We start from the raw sequence: 13,311 nt of genomic DNA on the forward strand, positions 1-13,311 counted from the left end.
AAAACGGTGGCTCACAAATTTGTTTAATAATAATAAATCATTTTTTTTAATTCAAACGTGAATAACTCGGTTATTTTGGACTTATTTGAAAAACGGTAAAGAAAAAATATGATTGTTTATCGATATCTAACAGCTCTGGAAATATTTGCACTTATTAAGACCCATCTATATAAATCTACAATCTGCAATCTGCATGATTGTAGAAAACCATGTCTTTTAATTTCTAGAATGCTCTTTAAGCGCTGCTAATTCTGTGCTGAATTTCAGAGTTGATATTGGCCTTTTCCGAAATCAAACTGCCAAGATAATTGAATTCCGCAACATGTTCCAATAGTTCTTCTCCGATTTTTATAACATTGTTATGATTTTCCGGGGGAATGCACACGATTTTAGTTTTATCGATGTTCAGCTTAATATGTGTTCAGCATTTCTTCTGATTGCTGTAGCGTTTTTGCAACTAGAGCGCACTCATCAGCGTATTGAGGTTCTGTGATGACTTTTACACGTGTTTTTGCCCTGACTCTTTTTATGTTGGACAAACCGCCGTCGTATCTGTATGTAATGCCCATTCTTCTTTCCTGCAGTTTGCTGTCCACTATAATAGAGAACGCTGCCATACATATGTTGAATAGAAGAGGCGTTAAGAAACATCCCTGCCTAATTCCTTTATTTGGTAGGACGGGATTCCTTCTCAGTGATCCATAATGTGACACTCTAGACTTGTTGTTGATATGGAGGTTTTTACTCGCTGTAAGAAATTAGTTGGGTACTCCGAACTTTCGAATAATTGTCCAAAGTGGATCTCTGTTCACAGGGTGGAAGGCTTTTGTTAGGTCGATGAATGCAACATAAAGTTTACTCTGCTGCTCCATTATTATGATTTTTTCTGTAATTGGCGGACGGAGAATATGGAACTTTTTACTTGCCAATTAAATGGCATCTATAAGACTTGACCTCGCCAAAATTGTGATCGATTGTCATTCCCTAGCCGTCTTTGACGCATTTTTTTTCGATCGTATTGTTGTTGGCAAAACTCTGTTATAAAAACTTAGGATTATTGATTGATACTGCTATGCTAAAACAATTTATCGATCGAGTTTTGACTTTGTTATTATTTGTTGACATAAGATTTGAGTTATTTCATCTATTTTGTCCTTTACTCCTACGTGGAGCATAGGGTTTCAATGCTCTCCAGCGGGCTAGGTTGTTTGCCATTGATTTGACATATCGCCATGATCGGTTTACAGCTCTATCTCCTTTTTAATTGTTCTTTGCCATGTGTGTCTTGAACGACCAGTTCTTCTACTGCCTTGTGGGTTCCACTCAATAGCTCTGCCAGCGTTGTTGTTACTGCTTCGCCTCATTGTGTGACCAATCCACCTCCATTTCTTCAGTTTGATCTCATTATACACCTGCCTCTGGTTGGTTAAGCTCCATAAATCCTCATTTCTGATACTATTTGGCCAGGATATTCTTACAAATTTTCACAGACAGCTGTTCATGAGTACTTGGAGTTTTTTAATTAATGGGGGTGTAATTTTCCAGGTTGACTTGACATTTGAATTGAAAATTTTAAGTTGGATAAGTTGGACATAGATTATATGAGATTAAAAATTAGATTGATGCTTATGATCCACTGCGACATTTTCAGATCTATTGTGCCCCCCTTCTAGGGGTGGATGGGCCATATGGGAAAACGGGAAAATTCTCGGTAGGCCGGTGGAAAGATGGGCCGGTGGGCTGGTCCCGATCAGAGCCCAAAAAAGGTTGGATTAGCAAAAATTAAATGGTTAATCTTCTAACTAAAGTGACGTAAGATCCTTAGTGATCCATAACTAACTAATCAATTTGCATCGGTATAATCGTCAGTTGCTTTTTAACATAAACACCAATTTGAAAAATAACTATTGTAAAATGTCTCTGGGACACTAATTTTAATAATCATATGTTGTTTGTTCGGTTTGAAAATTTTTATTATACAAGGTGAGTCTATAAGTGCAAATATTTTCAGGGCTGGTAGATCTCAATAAAATAAACATCTTTATCGAGTTTTAAATAAGCACAATCGAGTTATTAAAGTTCGGAAATTTAAAAAAATAGATTTATTTTTAAAAAAATTTGAGCCATCTCAATTTTTCTGTATTTGCATCTCTTTTAGTGCCGGGAAAATTTGCGGTGAACAGGAAGTTCTAAAAAGTTTTCTAAAATATACAGGAAAATTTAAAAGAAAATGCTCGATTTTTAACATCCTTTTTTGCAAAAAAAAACCTCAGACGTGTTCCTGGGGTCGAAATATACCACCCCTGAAAATATTTGCACTTATTTAAGACTCACCCTGTATAGTTTTATCCACTATTATTTTATTAATAACTAATAAATATGACTGACTGGCAGCAAAAAAAAGAATGAATAACATTAGGTAAATTTAAATACTCTCGATCTAAATGTATATTAAGAATACGGTAGCGTAGATAGACAACTGGGGGCCTCGGTGCAATATTTTTCGAGCTCCTCTTTGAAAAAAGGTAGACGAATTTGACGCGAACACTGCGGTTAACGGAGAAAACATATATATGCTTAGCTTGAATTGGGGACGGACTAAAAGCCAAGTCAAAATTGTTGTTTAAAATGTTGCTAAAATAAATTTGCTAAAAATTACTGAGACAGCAGAGAAGAGTTAAATAAGGTTTAAACTAGATTAGATAATAAAATATTAATATGTCTTGAGATCCAAATATTCTTATTATAGACTGTAATATAGCATTACATCAGAACACATTTATATCCACTGCCTAGGTATTGCCTAGGTTTTTTTTTCGTTTGAGTCATGGCATTATCATACAAGATGCCAAATGTAGAAAAATATAGAGGAAAAGTTTCGTGATAAGAACTAGATAATAACCTAAAAAATGCTGCAGTTTTAATGGCGACCGCGGTTCGTTCAATTAAAAACACACGAGGAGGCTGCTGCTGTAGCAGAAAAGAGAGAATTTCTTTGTACAATCTGTAAGAAAAGCTAAAAGTAATGTATTTCACAGAGGATTGGGTCAGCTGAACTGAATCAATCAGGAAGTCTTAAAGTTTCTCAAAATTGTGACTCAAAATCGTAGCCTATTCAAGATCAAATTACCGTTATCGATAATGGAAATAAAGCAGTAGAACTCTGTAAAACTGAGCCATTTTGTAGTAAAAATACAGATGTCCGACCCAATATTGGTTTTTACGAAAATTTTGATCAAGACAATTTGTTTTTTTTTAAACCGGAGGCCAAAGAGCTTTTTCGCACGAGCGAAAAACACCCTTACTTATATATTAATAAATAAAATATTTTTCTTCGTTATGGTCATTTTGTTTTTGTGGATTTGGGCCGGTTGCCTGTTTTTCCCGGGCCGGTTTCCACTTCCCCATCCACCCCTGCCCTCTTCTGATCCTTAGGTTACAATGTCCAATTCAATCATTTTCAAAAAGTATATCAGCTTCTCTCTGATCCAAATTAATCTATTTTTAAAATATCTCTCAATAAAGTCATCGCATAAAATGTTTTCAAAACCACTTCTAATTCTATATAAGTTCAGTTTATTGTTTTTTTTTTTGAATATTGCGAAGTCACATCTACTAATACTAGAAATTAAAATATCAACACATGTAACATATTTTAATAATCTATACGGTAAAAGTCAACTACAAAAAAAAATATAAGTAATGCCAGGAATTTTATCTTAAGAGTGAAATTAACTTTTGGATTTATAAATAATCTAATAGTAAAATTGACTTTTATAAAAACTTATTAGGTTACTCAGCAACGTTTAATAAATTAAATTGATCAAGTGCTCTCATTGTCCAAATTTAAGTTACATCAAAAAAATCTAGATGTTTAAATGAATATCTATTTTTTATTAATTTGACTTGTTATCCAGTGCATACTAGAGGTGGGCAGAGATTGAACGAGTCGTGTGTGTGTTCATTTGAACGATTATTAAAAACGATTCGCGACATTCGATTCATCGCTTACAATACGATTCGTTCAATTGAATCGTGACCAGCACAGATCCATAAAATTTGAACGAACGATTCGTCAGAAATGAATCGGATCACAATGCGACTCGTTCGTTTCTACGGTTCGTTCGTTCAAAGAATCGTGAGAATTGATTCTTTGTTTACGATACGGTTCGTTTAAAAAATCTTCTTTTTCTTCCTTCTTCATATACTAGACGAATTGCCTGTTTGGTTTCGTCGTCTCTACCGGTCAGACTGACAAGTTGTCGCTCCATCGTTTTCGTGGACGTCCTAAGCTTCTGCGATCTAGCGGTGATTTGTCGCGTGCAACTCTCACTATCCTTCTATTGTCCATTCTGCTGATATACTTGTTCCATTCTTCCTTTCTGCTGAGTACCCACTCATTTACATTTTCCACCTTGCATGCTCTTCTTATGCTTTCATTTCTCTCCTTGTCCATGCAGAAGCGTCTTTCCAGCTATTCTGCGTAGTACTCTCATTTCGGTTGTCTCTGTCTCTAATAGTTGTTTAGTTTTCGCTGTATCAGGTCGAGTTTCTGCAGTGTATGTCATTATTGGTCGTACCATTGCCTTGTAAATTCTCGCTTTCACCTCAATGTTTTTATTTCGCCATATTGTGTCATTCAGGCATCCTGCTATTCTGGTTGCCTTCGTTATCCGTTCTCGCACCTCCGCTTCTACATCACCATATCCTGAGATTTCTATGCCTAGATACTTAAACTTTAAGAAAATATATTAAAATTATATACTTTGAGCTTGGGTACACGGACGTTTTTAATATAGGTAATAACAAATATATAAATATAGATTAGTAATTATTATTTCAGTAATAACATTTTATGTTCTAAACTTCATATATTAGTAATAAAATAAACTTAAAAAAAAACCAAACCCTCAAATAGCAATGAGCCGGACACCTGGCAAGAAGGACGGACAATAGATGGACCACAAAAATTAGAGCATGGTACCCACGAGAAATTGAGAGACCTAGAGGAAGATTAAACTTGAGATAGGATCATGATATTAGGAAATTCGCAGGGATAACTTAACAATAGACAACAATGCATGGGCCCAACCACAAAGAGAGTATCTAAATATGTGAGGGAAGCTACAAAAACCATAATTGAAAATGGATGAATAAGCTGAAAATTATTATGATTATGAATAAAATAAGCTATAATTTGACGCCGTCTTCATAATTATGAAGAATGTGTATTTATGTAGTAGGGTATCAATAGACTCGAACAAAATCCCTAAAACATTACAGATATAAAATGCAAGCGATATCAAAGGTATTTACAAAAAATGTCTATTTATCCTGTGATACGTACAATGTGTTTGTAGTTTGTTCAAATGAACGAATCGTAAGGATCGATTCATTATGAGAAATTGAATCGTTTGATTCGATTCACTAAAAAGAATTGTACTGCCCGTCACTACTGCATACCAAATCAATATAATATGAATATTGATAATTTTTGAGAGGTTTTTCATCATTACTACGTAAAGATAATATCTAATTTGAACGCGGATTTCGATAGCACCAAAAAAATTGTTGTAAAACAATTGGAATTTTAATTATGTGTACTTATAATTACCATGAACTAACAAGGGGGTCTGTACATAAATTATTTATGGTAAAATAGTTCTAGGAATCAAAACAGTTTAAAAAAAAGATTTTTTTAAATACTTAATTCAAGGTTCGTAAGATAAAAAATAGAAGAATTTTACTACAAAAATGGACGGAAAATGAAAAAAATCAAATTACAGAAATTAAATACGCAGAGTACAGAAAATGAGTACATACTCTGATTTTTTCTTCTTTTGATATTTCCTTCTTTGTTTTTTGTTAAGATGCTTCTGAAAGTAACTCCCCGGATTTAAAATCAGTTTGCTGTTATATTGTTTGGCTACCCCTCTTTGCTGTTATATTGTTTGGCAACTCATCTTTTTTGAGTAGATAACTTTTGTGTTACCTTTTATGAAATCGGCGAGAGAGAGAGAGAGAGCATCTTCCTTGTTTTCTGATGATGGTAAAATAGAAACATGCCGTAATATGTACTTATGAAGGATAAAATTAAAGTTCTTACGAGGATTGTCTTTTGTATTTTGCATATACCGGGTGTTACATCGTCGGACGGGACATAGGAAATCCCATGTAAATTTTAATGGGGTCAATTATTGGCTTCCCTAATTATTTTAGAGAATAATTCTATTTAGGTTTATTGAAGAGCACTAAAACCCACATTCAAAAGAATAACTTTAGATATTTTTGATTAGCTCGTTTACGAGTTATTGCCGATTTCTTTTTAAATATTTCTCCTTTCTTATGGCCCTGTATTTACTTATGAGCAACAGTCAAGGTAAAAGATAACTGTCAAATGAAGTTGTCATTTCAGAAATTTACCTATTTAGTGCTTTATTATTATTGAAAACTCATTCCTACATCGGAAATCTTAAAGATGTATTTATAAATACAAATTAATATGAATTAAAGTAAAATAAAGTAATCAATTACAAGGTTAATTATAGTATTATTACAATATTCAATAACTTATTAATTTAGGTACTATTAAATTGCTAGAACTTTAGGATTTAAGAAGATGTTCAAATATTCCTCCATTGAATTCTCTTCTTACATTCGCTAGTTGGTAAACTGGAATTCTATTGCACTCGGCAGAAATAGCATTTTTTAACTAGTCTAGATTTGGGTATTTTTTATCCTTGTATATATCCTGTTTTTTTAAATGGCCCCAGAGAAAGAAATAATTTGGCGAAATATCAGGAGACCTTGCTGGCCAATTTACTGTATGATTTAGGCCAATAACGTTTCCGTTAAAACTATTGTCTAAATGTTCCCGAACAGCCAGGGTACTATGTGCCAGGCAGCCATCCATTTGGTACCAAACTTCCTGATTTTCCCTAGCGGCATCATGTAAGGCAGGTAAAATATGATTTTCGAGTAGTTCCAAATAATATTCTGCATTTAAATTTCGCGTAAGAAATAATGGCCCGATAATATTGTGTCCGAATATCCCTGCCCAAACATTTACTTTCTGTGGATATTGCGTCCTTGTTTCGACAAACCTGTGTTGGTTTTCTTTGTTCCAATATCGATAATTTTGAACATTATTTAAAGTAATCATGCATTCGTCAGTGAAACATATGTTTTTTAAAAATTCCCTATCCGTGTTTGCTCTTTCCATCATATCAAAACAAAACGCCTGCCGCCGTATTTCGTCCCCATCTCGTAGCTCTTGGTGCTTTTCATATTTGAAGGAATAGTATTTATATCGTTTCAAAATTCTAAACGCTGTAATGTGATCTATTCCTATTTCATCCTCAAGTTTCCTTGTGCTGATCTTTCCATCGTTCTCTTCCACGCAGAATAAAACTTCCAAGTCGGTATCATTTCTTGCATCTTCTCTTTGTTCCTACCTTCCTTCACATCTGCAGTTATTTATTAGGGTACCTTTGGTCTGAAATCTCTGGATATTCCTTGCGATCGTAGATTTTCCAGGTATCGGTCTATTCGGATACAGAGCAGCAAACATGTCCGACACCTTTTGATAGCAATTTCCTTGATAATACCATTTAATCATCAATACTTTTTTTTCGGTAGTGTAATTCATGGCTAATATTTTTGATGTAGGTATGAGTTTTGAATAATAATAATAAAGCACTAAATAGATCAATTTCTGAAATGACAACTTCATTTGACAGTTATCTTTTACCTTGACTGGTGCTCATAAGTAAATACAGGGCCATAAGAAAAGAGAAATATTTAAAAAGAAATCGGCAATAACTCGTAAACGGGCTAATCAAAAATATCTAAAGTTATTCTTTTGAATGTGGGTTTCAGTGCTCTTCAATAAACCTAAATAGAATTATTCTCTAAAATAATTGGGGAAGTTAATAATTGACCCCATTAAAATTTAAAGGGATTTCCTATGTCCCGCTCGACGATGCAACACCCGGTAGAGGTAGAAAAAACAGTAGATAACTTTTAAACACTATTCTTTTTAGAAGTATTCTCTACGAAGAGAAATACATTTGTGCATTCGTTGGAACCAATTCTAAAAGCAGTTCCACTCGCTTATTGGTACCTCCAAAATTGTGTTTCTGAAGGCGCTGACTGCATCCTTCTGGGGATTAAAACCTTTGACTACGCAGTTCATTTTCGTTTTTGCAGAAGTAGAAAAGTCCTTAGGACTTATGTCGGGACTGTATGGAGGATGGTCCAACAATTTCATGTTTTGATGCCTTAAAAACTCAATTGTTTTTGTTGGTTTGGTGGGGGATCATTCGTTATCGAGTGTTGGTTTTTCGAAACTAAGCAATTACTTTTCGCAAATAAAAAATGTACTAATCATCAGTAACAGTTCTTTGATCTTGCAGAGGAATTTTTGCTACAGGGCGCACTTTTGAAACAAATGTAGCCATCATATTGTTAGAAACACTTACGGATAACTTTCATGGGTTTTGATTCATCTCGGAACACCTAAACAGCTGATTGAGGTTTATTTTCAAATTTTGAAATTTCAAATTTCAAAACAGAAACCAACTCAGCAAGGCATTCTTGTTGAGACAACTGTCTTGGGAAATTGTAAAAAATTATTGCGCAAAACATTTTTCGAGTTAATTCCATTTTTCGACTGACTCGTCAACTTTAAACATTCAGGTTAGGTACAGCTTTAAACGAAGCGACCTAACATTTTGGCGTTAAGTTAACTAAAGATGACAGTTAATTTTAATTTTTGATATATATATATATATATATATATATATATTATAACAATCGCCTACTTTGTTTCAATATGTAGAATTTAAAAGACAACCCTCGTATACTATAATAATAAGACTTTAGTAACATATTCCTTTTTTTGCTGCAGGATTTACTACAAGATGGAGGACCATGCCTCATACTACAGATCGACCTACATTTTTCCACTCTCAAAAGGTAAATATCAAAATAATTGTTCATAAACATTTTTTTTAATTAATTTATATAAAATAAAACAGCAGTATATTTTAGAGACCAATTCGAAAATTCTCTCGGTCTACATTTGATAGATTGTCACCGTGTCCTTATAGATCTGTTATGTCTCCCTTTCTTGAGCTATAATCATAGATTTAGGAAGAACAGATATCACATTATGCATTTTAACCCGATCAAACATTCGGAGGTTGACTACGTACTGTAAAAACCAACTGAGATAGAGACGGCGACATTGCCACATATCAAATTTGCGCCTATCTACTTAGTTTGATTTGCAGAAAAGGTGACTTTAAAACCTTCACCGGATATCAATAAATCTCAATTTCTTAATTAAATTAATAGTTTATTTTTAAAGAAGCATGCGTAATACTATGTTATTAACCAGAGGATATATGCGTTACTATTAAAGGACATGTTTACGTCTGTAACGTCTAGAACTATTGGCAACGTCGCTGCTAGTCTTCCAGAATGAAATGAGCTGTCCGTCCCACCACCTCGCGACGGCCCATGGTCCGTTATAGCGTACTACGTTTAGCTTACGGTGTGTTTGAAGTCGGAATCAAGTCCAAAGTGAACTTTTCAGTGTTTTTCAGTACTTTTTGTTTTTGTTTAATGTACTTTTGAATCTGCGAATTTTCAATATGGTACGACAGTGTCAAATGTGTGGACAAATAAGCTCCAATTACCCGAATTTGTCTTTCTACTGGTAGGTATTGTTTCCGCCGCGCCGTAATCGTACATAGGCGTCCAACAAGGGAGCCTCTCACAATTTCTTATTATCTTTGTTGAATTTTGATCTATTAAAACAAGAACGTAGTAGCCGGTAATTGAATTATAATTCGTCTCAATTACTACCTAACTGTTGTAGATCATAACAAATTTGAATATAAACGTTACATATGAAACTTTATTATAAGCCAGAAAGTGACATTTTTTTCTTAAAATTGCGTCCTATTTTGGTCATTATATACGATATTCTAAAGGAATTTTGCTCAATAAATAAACAAAGGTGTTTACCCGTCCTTTTTTACATTTTATTGCTTTATTATATCTGCCCCTTCGGCCTTGTTTAGACAATTTTTTACCACCGTACAAATACATCTTCCTAGAGTTATTTGTACGGTGTGTTTAACTTTTTTTAGAATGGGACGAACTGTAAATAATTCTTAGGCTACTAGTTTTATACATACCTATATAGAGAGTTACCCAGGCCTCCAAAAAAAGCTTTTTACCTATTACGTTTTTGGGTTTGTGATTTTTATTTCAATTTTTTACATAAGATGGGGGCCATTGTAACGCACATTTTCAAAATATTTTGTCAACATACAGGGTGATTCAAACCGCAACACATATGCTTAATACAGTTCATGAAGATTAGGACATTTAACTAAAATTTGATTATCTGATGAAGCTCCTTTAAAAGTAATGGATTTGTAAATAAACGTAATAGGTATTCATTATTATTCGACAGAAATCCCATACTGTAGCACACAGATTTTATACTTTTTAATGATAAATGCCTTCTATTGCGAGACTAAAAGGCAATTGCCTCTATCAGAGCCATCATAATACAAGAAGAAGACCGAAAGAGAGAGTCAAATCTTGTTCTATATTTTCAAAAAAACACAATTTTCTCATTAAATATTGATTTTAGGTATAGGAAGTTATTAATAATACAAGATTAAACAACTATTACTCAGTACTTCACAGAAAGCTATCGATTGCGAACTAACTAAATCGTTACTAATTAGGTACTAATTTTGAAAAGTTCTTTTTAAGATAAAAAAAGGGTAAAACTAAAAACCTAAACTATCATTTGAGATTAAACGGGAAGTTCTAATTAATGTTGCCTATTCTAAACAAGAAAAATTTATTTATAAGTTAAGTTTTATAACATTCCTAATTAAATTTGGGCGAAAAGAGAATATTTCTGTTTGCTGTAGGTAATTTTCTCAGGGAAAATACGTAAATAAAAATGACTTTTTAAGTCAAAAAAAGTCAAAAGGACAAGTTATTCCAAAAAAGGACAGGTGGCAACCCTAGGTATTTCTGGAATGGAAATTTAATGGCAAATCTACAACTTTAGTTTGAAAATATGTTCCGGCCATCTATGTTTACAAAAATGTCTAAAATGTGCTTTATCATTGCCTCCATATTCTGAAAAAAAAATTGAAAGAAAAATCACCAACCACAAACCTAATATAGAACTGTTTCGGAAGCCTGAGTCACCCTGTAAATATTCAAAAGTAACTGAAAGTTTATATAGAATTAACTGAAAGTTTAAATTGAAAATCGACGTTGGAGCGATTTTCGAAAACTACCTACTAACGTTTCAACATAAGTATATGTGGGATATTAATTATATTATTATATTAGACCTTATAACAAAACTCACCTGACGGAAAAGTGTTAATGTAGTATATTAATATGGAGTAAACATTTTACTAATTACTTTACTTTTACTTTACTAATTAAATTCGTTCCAAAAAACGATACGCCACTGGCCATTAGAACAATCCAAATGAGCCTAGTTGCCGGGGTCGGAAATTTTAGACTTCTCTGTCTCTTCTGTCCTTGTTTGACACATTGGAATGTTTGATACACTACCAACGAGTATTTATGAATGAGATGTTCGGTCTATATTTATAATGTCTTTGGCTATAATACATCATACAGTCTCAGGGCTTTGACAAAAACTATTATATGAGACGGATTTTTAGAGGTTAGATCTCCATCTCCGATATCTAATAGGGCACGAATGGTGGTCGTCTCGGCGCACAGTGACGAGGTGTTCTCCGTTGTTTCTTAGTTTCAATCTACTGAGGTTTTCATTGAGGAGACAATTCGAAGATTGTTTTTACTTAAATCAAGGAAAATCTTTGATTTTTCTCGGCCATAAGTCCTGAAAAACTTTGTCGAATGTCTTAGGAGTATTTCCATTTCAGGTTATGGGTGAAATCTTCTACTATCTCTTGACTTCTGCTTTGAGTTGGTTTCCACTTGGGAAGCACAACGGTTCTGGTTGTTAGTGTTTGCTCTTTTTCTAGCAAGATCGTTTGTTTTTTGGGCTAGTACCCAGAGTAGTAGAACTTTATTTTCTTTGCCTTATTTGTTCAGCTTCTCTAGGCATTCTATGACCAATTTCGAATTGTTGGTTACTGAGTGCCTAGAGAAGCTGAAAAAATTAGGCAAAGAAAGATATTAATAGCCAAGTAATATACAAGGTGGTCCGAATTGTATTCCGGAAACTTCGGCAGCATATTCTGCAGATAAAAATAAGTAAAAAAGTTCGTATAAATGTATGTCCTAAAATGCTTAGTACAGGGATAAAAGTTCATTTTTATTTCGATTTTTCCAAATAATCTCTAAAGTAACGTCAATATTTGGATGAAAATTGGTAGGTGGGTGATTTTCATGTCAATTTTGATGTCAATATGACCCCATTTAGGTGGCGCCACCTACATGTGTTTTAACTGTTTTGAAGAGTAATAACTTTTCGTCGGTACCTGTATAAAACTACTGAGTAAAAAAATATACATTTGCGACTTTTTTTACATAAAAAAGGTCTCTTGGTAAAAATCGCTACGAGTAATGGTTCTCGAGATATTTGGAATCGAAATTATCAATACCTGTTATCATTGACATAAATTAAACATGTTGACTAAATAGTAATTACACTGAAATCATAAATTTGAAATCTTTTGTGTCAAAAGTTCAAAAAAAATTGTTTAATCATAGTTTTTTCGCAGAAAAACTTATGATTCATTTAAAAAAATAAAAATTTATTATTTCAGTCAAATAACTATACTTAACGTGTGCTTATTTTTTGTCAATAATGACATGTATTGACTATTTCCATTCTAAATATCTGGAGAACGGTTGCTCGTAGCGATTTTTACCAAGAGACATTTTTTACATAAAAAGTAATGAAAATGTATATTTTTTTAGTCAGTGGTTTTATACAGGTACGGTCGAAAAGTTATTACTCTTCAAAACAGTTAAAACACATGTAGGTGGTGCGCCCCCTACAAATAGGAGTAATTTTGACATCAAAATCAAATTTCTCGTGTCACAAAACTCCCAGATACCAATTTTCATCCAAATATTGACGTTACTTCAGAAATTATTTGGAAAAAATCGAAATAAAAATGAAACTTCTACACCCTGTATCTCCGAAACTAAGCCATTTTAGGACATATATTTATACGAACTTTTTTACTTATTTTCATCTGCAGAATATGCTGTCGAAGTTTCCGGAGTACAATTCGGACCACCCTGTATATTTTGTCCCTAGCA

General features: G+C 33.4%; 1 protein-coding gene across 1 annotated transcript in view; it reads left to right on the plus strand.

Annotated features, from left to right (window-relative positions):
- Positions 1–13,311, plus strand: part of LOC115877828 — a 298,544-nt gene that overhangs the window by 111,937 nt on the left and 173,296 nt on the right. Inside the window, exon 2 of the mRNA XM_030894155.1 lies at positions 8,909–8,976. Coding sequence (XP_030750015.1) covers positions 8,909–8,976 — 68 coding nt within the window. The remainder of the gene's footprint in view (positions 1–8,908; positions 8,977–13,311) is intronic.

This window comes from Sitophilus oryzae, unplaced genomic scaffold, assembly GCF_002938485.1.
Source record: "Sitophilus oryzae breed Bouriz unplaced genomic scaffold, Soryzae_2.0 scaffold_1499_pilon_pilon, whole genome shotgun sequence".
NCBI classification, from domain to species: Eukaryota; Metazoa; Arthropoda; class Insecta; order Coleoptera; family Curculionidae; genus Sitophilus; species Sitophilus oryzae.